At 34.5% G+C, this 8277-nt stretch overlaps 1 protein-coding gene across 1 annotated transcript; it reads right to left on the reverse strand.

The window, feature by feature from the left end:
- Nucleotides 1-508: 508 nt before the first annotated feature.
- On the reverse strand, nucleotides 509-4361 carry LOC140011024 (probable serine/threonine-protein kinase PBL7). Its single transcript, XM_072058850.1, has 5 exons — nucleotides 3604-4361; nucleotides 2606-2799; nucleotides 2257-2446; nucleotides 1563-1954; nucleotides 509-1180 (listed from the first exon to the last, which is right to left on the reverse strand). The coding sequence occupies exons 1-5, from the start codon at nucleotides 3752-3754 to the stop codon at nucleotides 743-745; spliced, it is 1365 nt and encodes a 454-aa protein (XP_071914951.1). The 5' UTR covers nucleotides 3755-4361; the 3' UTR covers nucleotides 509-742.
- Between the last annotated feature and the right edge of the window lie 3916 nt (nucleotides 4362-8277).

Raw genomic sequence — 8277 nt, forward strand, 5'->3', positions numbered from 1 at the left:
GCAAGGCAGTCAGCGAGTGCCGCTTTACCACTTGAACCTCCCATTTTTCCAAAATCATCACAAAAGCCGTTTGCGTATTCCTGAATCTCGCTCTATATATTACCAGACAGTGTGTCTTTTTTCTTGTCCTGAATCCCCGATTACTAGATAATTATTAATGAGAAAACAAAATGCTGAAATGAAATAATGCAAGATTTTTTGCTCTTCTCTCTCTTTTTTTTTTAAAAAAAAAAAAGAGAAAGAAAACTCAACAAGAAAAATTGCACGGAAAAGAATGCATATGTTCCTTGAAGGATTAGCTGCTTTTTTTTTTGTGGCTTTGTAATATTAAATAAAAGAATGGTTTCAACTTTCACCTCCATTTTCTTCATTTTCAATGCTTTTTGCAGCCAATAATTCGGCCAGAACTTATATAGGTTGACAACAAAGCAACTCTTTCTAAGCTTGATCACTTTAACTCGAATAATAAATCAAAGAGATCAACTTCAAGACACATTTATGACTCATTGACTCCACCTTAATTCACTTCTCGGGAGTTTAGCTGTACAATCGCACTGTGAATTGCTGCACACGGCAAACTTTGTTTGACAGAAATCAAAAGTTTTTAAGCCCATTAACCCCAAGATAATTGAAACTTAGCGTGACAGAATCAAAAGATTTTGGTTCTAAACTACCAGATTTTTTTCCTTAAAGCATTGTAACTTTATAAGATCAAGAAGGAAATGCAATCTGAAGTATGCTATCAGAGGTCATCAGATTCAATCTGCCGACACAATTGCATTTTAGCTCTCCAACTTTCTCCCCACTGCTTGGCTTCTGCAATAGCTTGCGCCCGTTCTTGGTCCTTGTTTGATGTAAATGTGTTCAACTCCGGTGAAGCATCCTCAGCGCCTTGAACAGCTGTGATTAACTCTTGTTTGCCTTCTTCTCTAGATACTCTCCCGTCATTCCGCTTACCATCTCGAGTGGCGTGTGCTGCATGTCGGCCAAATTTCTGGGTTGCTAGGTACTTCGTAGCAGACACCAAGTCTTGTATGGAAGGCCGTGATTGGGGATTATCCTGAAGACACATCAATGCAATATCTATAGCCTGGCGTAAAACATAATCTGAGAACTGGCCTTGCAATTTTTGATCAGCTAATTGCCTCAAGTTCTTGCGATCTTTCAACAGAGGACGAGCCTATAAGTGATTAGAAGCGAATTAGATGGTATACAGAATAGCCAAAGCAAGGAAACAAGATTCTATCTGGTGTTTTAAGTTCATTATATTCTGGAAAACAATGATGCTGACTTCAATAGCAGGCACCCAGACCCTCAAAAGTTGGCACTTACTTTGGTCCCTACAAACAAGACACCTACCGGTCGCCAGAAAAAATACCAATCCAGTAAGCCCTTTGTTGCAAAATGTGCAGGATATGCCATGTCAAAGGCCACAATGTAATTGCTACTATTTTTACTGGAGTGGAAAAGTGCAAGATCTCGAGCAAATTTTGAGCAAGGCGCAACTTAGCCAGAGTGCAGTCACATTGATTATAAAGTAAATAAAGGTTCAATTTTGTTACCCATTCAAGAAGTTTCTGATTTCCATGTTCCCCAGTTGTATCCACTGCCCTACGTCCAGTTATTATTTCCAACAAGACAATACCAAAACAGTAGATGTCAGACTTCGTGGTCAGTTTTCCTGTGTCATAATACTCAGGTGCACAGTATCCCTGGGTTCCCATGACCCTTGTTGAAACATGAGACTTATCCTTGGGCGGACCAAACTTTGCAAGCCCAAAGTCAGAAAGTTTTGGATGAAATCCTTCACCTAATAGTATGTTTGATGACTTGAGGTCCCTGTGGATTACAGGTGGGTCTGCTTGGTTGTGAAGGTAATCCAACCCTTCAGCTATACCAGCTGCTATCTTCATCCTTGTATTCCAGTCCAGTGGCTGCATATCAGGAGGAAGATCTGAAAATTGTTCCCCGGACTATTAGTTATATACTACAGCAAATGAGCAGGAAGTAGTACTGCTTGAGAGTGCTTGGAACAAAGGATGAAGTGCAGAAAAAGTGGCAAATTCCAACATCTCTTGAATGCGAAAAAGAGATCTTTAAGCAAGGGTCTGGTTAAAAACTGTAATAGGAAGACCTAAGAATTTACAGAAGAGGTGTTACAGAAACAGAATTGCTTCCAATTTTCCCGGCAGGACTCATTTGTTCAAGCTTGAATTAAAGAGAAACGGAACATTTAGAAAAAAAATGACATATTACCATGGAGCTGATATTCCAGTGAACCCAAAGGCAAGAGTTCATATACAAGAAGACGTTGCTCCCCCTCGGCACAGAAACCAACTAAATCAACAAGGTTAGGATGATGCAAAAGAGAGAGCATGAGAACCTCCACAAGGAACTCTTTAGACCCTTGAAGTCCTGAAGGATCTAGCTTTTTAATAGCTACGACCTGAAAAGTGATAATTTATGAAGTCCTAAAGCTTCAGAAATTTGCAAGTCATGCACCACAAAAACTATGAAGAAAGCAGAGATCACAGAGGAAAAATCATTCAGTGCATTAAGAGAGCCCCACAACCACAACTAGAAGTTCGTTTTAGATTGGAATTACCTGACCGGTGCTGTCTATCTTCCCTTTATATATGGACCCAAAACCGCCTTCTCCAATAAGGCACTCTCTCCTGAAATTTTTTGTTGCAGAAGCAAGTTCTCGATAGGAGAATGTAGTATTACAATTTTGAACATGACAACTATCCAGTGAAGCACCACGTTTCAGTGTTGGTTCTAAAGTTTCAGGCATTTTAACTGCACGTATCATAGAAAGTATAGTGAAGAAATGCAGCAAGAAGTTGTTCCACAAGCTGTAAGAAAGAAGCACAATTTGAATAGAAGATATTCAAAAACATAAATCAAGAGAGAGAGACAGCATTGGCGGTCAACTGTCTATCAAAGTAGCGCAGAAGCAAGTAGGTTTTCGCCACATATAAAGCCAAAGACTTTGATCTTTATAACATATAAATAAGGGGTTGTTCTAGAATGGAATGAAAAAGAGACAGTTGTCCACTTGTAGCATAGTGGTGGCGAAGTGCATGATTCATGAAGAAGGTTATTGAGAGCTAATCGTGCTTGATAGGGTTGCAAGTCTTACCACGGGAAATTTGCAACCCGTTATCTATCTCTTATAGCAGCAGCAAGAAGGGGTGTTTAGTTCAGAGGACAACAAAGATGTGCCATAGCAAAGGAAACTTAGAATGGCGTGACAGTTTCTGCTCCGAATTACTCCTAGCATTTTTTGAGAAATTAAAAGTCAATGAAATTGTTGTTCAGTTAAAAGTATCGAACTTTTCTGCTTTTCTTTCTGATCATTACGTTTTCGTGGCTGCTCTTCTCTAACCCTGTAAAACTATCATACGTGGTACTGTACTCCTACAGTAGTAATGTTTACGAGCTTCTTGCAGTCAAGCACGAATAAATAATCAACAAGAATGGTGGAAAACGAAAAAGAAACACCAAGTAAAGCGAACAAAGCTAAAAATGACAAGAATTTCCTCTTTTGGTTTATTTTAAAACAAAAAAAAAAAAGAAAGGGGAGAGAAATTAATAACAAACCAGAAGAAGAGGAGGCAGGAATAAGGGTGGAGGCCAGGGCTGCATCCTCGTCCTCATGGAATTCCAATTCTCTCTTAGTGTCAGCAGGTTGTTTATCCATCATCATGCTTACGCCTTCCTTTCTGCAGCCAAAGCATGAACACAAGCCCATATTCTGACAGGTACACAAGCCCTTTTTCTATAAAATTTTATATATATATATATATATAAGTACGAGTAGTAGGATTCGAGGCCTTGGCTACTCCATAAAATCCAGAGACATGTTCTCATGAATCAAAATCATGATCTTCTTTCTTTATTAGGATGCTGGTGCGAGCCGGGGTTTGGTTTTCCACTTTCTTCTTGTCCGACTAGTTAGCGAGTAAATTTGAGGTTTTTGTACGTTAGGGGGACCCAAAATCAAATACTAAATCATCAAATGAATCAAGTGCGATCCGTGCGTGCGTGTGATACGGAGGAATGCGACTCCTTATCAGCGTCACCATCCTCGCCCCCGCTCCTCTTAGAAAATCCTTGATAAACCAAACAAACATTACCCAGCCAGCAAATTAACAGCAACCAAAACAAAAGCCATCATCTTCTCCTGTCAGTTTTTCTCGTGGACCACCCAAAAACTATGCCACCACGCACGCACCAACCAACGGAGATAAATAGCGTGCGATAGTACAAAGTACTACATAAAATTCAAGAACCAAAGAGCAGCCGTGCTTCAAATTTCGATCATGGGTAATGAAGAAACCGTCGGTGTACAGTTTTTGGACGAAGGCCGGACGGTTTAGCTAGAGGAAAAAATCGTTCAAAATGATGTTTATATTTTGTAAAATGATTTTTTTCTGTCTCTCATTTTTTAAAATATAATTTTACGTCCTTTACAAATAAATATTTGGTAAATTTGGTTTCTATCTAAATTTTCGACTAGTTTTTTTGTCGGAATTTGCCACACGTGATCATTTTTTAGGAATAACATTGTCTAATCGAATTTCACATAATCCGATCCACAATCTCTTACACTTCACAAAATGAATTTTTCATTCCTTATCGATCATGTGTATAAATAGCATTTTTTTTAAACACACACACATACATATATTTGATTTCATTTTAACAGTACGAATAGCATGTAATATATTTCTATTTGATTTTACCTACAACTACAATTAGTTTGTTCAAGTGAAATCAAATAGAGATATATTATATATTATTTAAACTGTTCAGGTGAAATCAAATAAACATACATGTGTTTTAAAAGAAAAAAAAAACTATTCGTACACATGATTAATGAGGAATGAAAATTTTCATTTTGTAAAATATGAGGAACAAAAAAAAATTATTTTATAAAATGTAAAGAATATTTTAAACGATTTTCCTTTAACTAAAAATTGGAATATCTTTTCTCGCACACCACCCCAAAAAAAAGGTTGCAAATTGGGCAAACTCTTGACCATCCTATCATTATCTAGGACTCTATGGCTGTCTTGTTTGAATTGCAATTTTCTAGAGTTTTTATAGAAAATATACTGTAACGACTTGATATATGTAAGATAAAAAAAAGATTGAAAAATATATTCATGAAAACATAGGAATTACGTAAAAAATTTTTGGTGAAAACTGGCTTTCCAAAAAAAGGCTAATAGATGGCCCTGTCCTTTTGGAAGAACCGGCCGGAAACCTTTATGGTAGGAAGCCTTTGACCATTCCTACCGTAGGCAGTCACTCAGAGCATGACACGTGTTGAAGTTCGATGGAGTGTAAACGGAGACGTTAAATTGTGGAAGAGCGCGTGAAGAGCAAACATTAAATTTTAGTCTGCGGCTACAAGCAAAAAAGCACACGTTCAGACTTTTTCCAATGTAGCAGGTTGGACCAAGGAAGGGTAATTGCATGTCAAAACCACCGGCATTTATGCATTTGCAAATGTACCCGTTAGCAACGGAAAAATACTGCAAATGCCTTTGACAAAAAAATATGCGTAAAGAAGGTACTAAAGTTTTAACAATTAATAAATGTAAATATCACACGTGTCGGGGATAATAACTTGAAAGAAGGAAAAGTGGAGCAGAGGTAAACGTAGTAATTCCACGGCAACGCGAAACACAAAGAGATTGAAGCCTTCATTATATTTATATACATATATAAATTTAGTATTCAAGTGTTCAGCTTAAGCATCCGGGAAAATGGTCCCATAACTATCGTTACGGTAAACAAAACAGTTTTAGACATGATATAATAGGTTCTAAAAATTTTTGCGACCATTTGATTACCCGTTAGACCTATCCACTTAAATAAGATTATGAGTAAAAATAAGGAAGTAAATTTCTCATCTTAAATAGTAAATTAACGTAATAAATTAGTAACTTTTGCAGTCCAAAAGGTAAATTGTAAGTAATATGAAACATACTTTTTAAAGAGATAAATTACAATAGTATATCTCAAATATATTTTTGAGGGGGTAAGTTTATTTGAAGTAAAAGTATGTTTTTATACATAAATAGTGATTTTTACTTATAACATAGTAAATTTGATTAATGACAAAAACATGCTAATTTATGGCCAAAATATTGTATAATGCTTAAAAAACTTATACGAAACCCATATGTTATGAAATAACACTAAAATGTATTGTTAATGATTAAAACTGAGTACGTTACTTAGTAAGTATTGTTAATATACTTGTATACATATTTGATCGTATGTGAATAAACAAGTATTTTTTAAATTTATAGGGAAATTAATTTTTTCTTTTGCAGTTTAAAAAAAAGTAAGCAAAAATATTTTTTCTCGGAGCACAAAAATCCACAAGTCAAAGTAATTGGTCTAAAAGGGAAAGAAACATTCTGAATATCATTGTTTACAGTACTAAGTAAATTAGATGTAAAATGCTCGTTAAAAGCAGGTGCGTTGACATATAATAAAGGAAAGCCATAAAGAGCAAGCCATTTACGGGAAAAGTTATCATTCATAAAAATAGCAACGCTTCACGGTTTTCTTATCAGTCTTGCAACGTATGAGCAAAGTGGCAATAATTAAAATAGTATTTTTTTAGATTTATACATATTTCATTAATTTTTTTTGCATTTAAAAAAAAATGAACGAAAATGTTTTATGAGAAAGAACATAAGTCAAAAGGAATGGTCTAAAAGGGAAAAGAATAGCAAATACGTACCGTACTCGTAGTTCATGTTCGAAGGACTATATGGCTGTTTTTGAAAAATATCCTGAAAAATATGTAATCCAAACGGAACCGATTCTTCACTATTTAAAATGTCAAATCTGTGATTGTGTTTTAACTGTTATCCATTGGTATCCTAAAGTATCATTTTTCCATCAAATGCTACATCTTTAAAGATGTTTTCCCATAAACAAATTTATTTAGCGGATAAAATACATAAAAATTCGTTTTTCAATAAAACACTAGTTCTTTATGGATTTCTTCCATTATAAGAATAGAGTACCCATTTTTCCATAAACAAATTTATTTATCGGTTGAAATAAAAATAAATCTATTTTTCAATAAAACACTAATTCTTTAACACTTTCCTCTATTATAAAAACAGAGTACCCATTTTACCCCCTCTAGAAAAATTTTAGCCCCAGTGTAGAAAAAAATCTTAGCTTTGTCACTGACTGAAATGTTTGTAACTAAGATTTATCCATGGTGAATGTATGATACATAATTTTTTCACTGTATTCAATTTATATGATGACAAATTAAATGGGTCAATTGGATTAGTGAGCATCAGTTTTGTGAATGATTATGAGAGTAAACTATATTATGACAATAAAATACGTTGAATTGTGAAAATTTTAATTTAAACATACTCCTAAATTTTGGATATGTGACTTTCATAGGTGCAAATTTTTTAAATTAACAGTTAGTTATTACTATGAGTAATGTGGTAAGTGTGAGATGTGAATGTCAGTTATTACTATCAGTAAAGTCAGCAATAAATGTGAGACATTAATTGAAATTTGCAGATATCATTTTACATGGGTGGTTATTATTTGTTAGTTAAAATTTAGGAGTTTTAATTTTATGGGTTAGTGGGGAAACCGTGAGGGAAATGTGGGAAAAACATGAGCATGAGTATAGGATTTGTACGAGCAGTTATAGGATTAGTTGTGACATAAACATTTCTGAATTTTAGAAATGTAAAATTGTAATAAAATAGTATTCAGACTTTTGACAATTTGGAAAGCTCCTTATTCAAAATTCCCTCTGCAATACATATAGATAGATATAGATGTCTTTTTTTTAGTGGTTCAATCTCATATTCGTGAACTATCTGCACAAAAAAATAAAATTCTAGACTATTACCAACTCTATTATTCTTATTATTGTATTAATTGTTATACTATTTCTCTCATTTTGTTAGGTCAACATTAATACAAGTTTAATTATTATTATGTCTCGTGTCCCAGAAAATACAGATTATCTTATTTAGGTGGATACGTCCAACAGATAATCAAATTGATGCTAAAAATTTAGAATGAATAAGTTGCTTTTACATAACGGTTGTAAAGATTTCTTGAAACTTTATGAATTAGGTGTCTTGCATTTGCAAAAAGAATTTCTAGCATATTTTTGTAATGGAAATGGACTTAAAACTTGCTATAGGTTATTTTCCTATATTTCAATTTTATCGTAGAGGGTAATTTGCTATTCAACCTAATTTT

This window comes from Coffea arabica, chromosome 7e (assembly GCF_036785885.1).
Source record: "Coffea arabica cultivar ET-39 chromosome 7e, Coffea Arabica ET-39 HiFi, whole genome shotgun sequence".
Classification (NCBI taxonomy): Eukaryota; Viridiplantae; Streptophyta; class Magnoliopsida; order Gentianales; family Rubiaceae; genus Coffea; species Coffea arabica.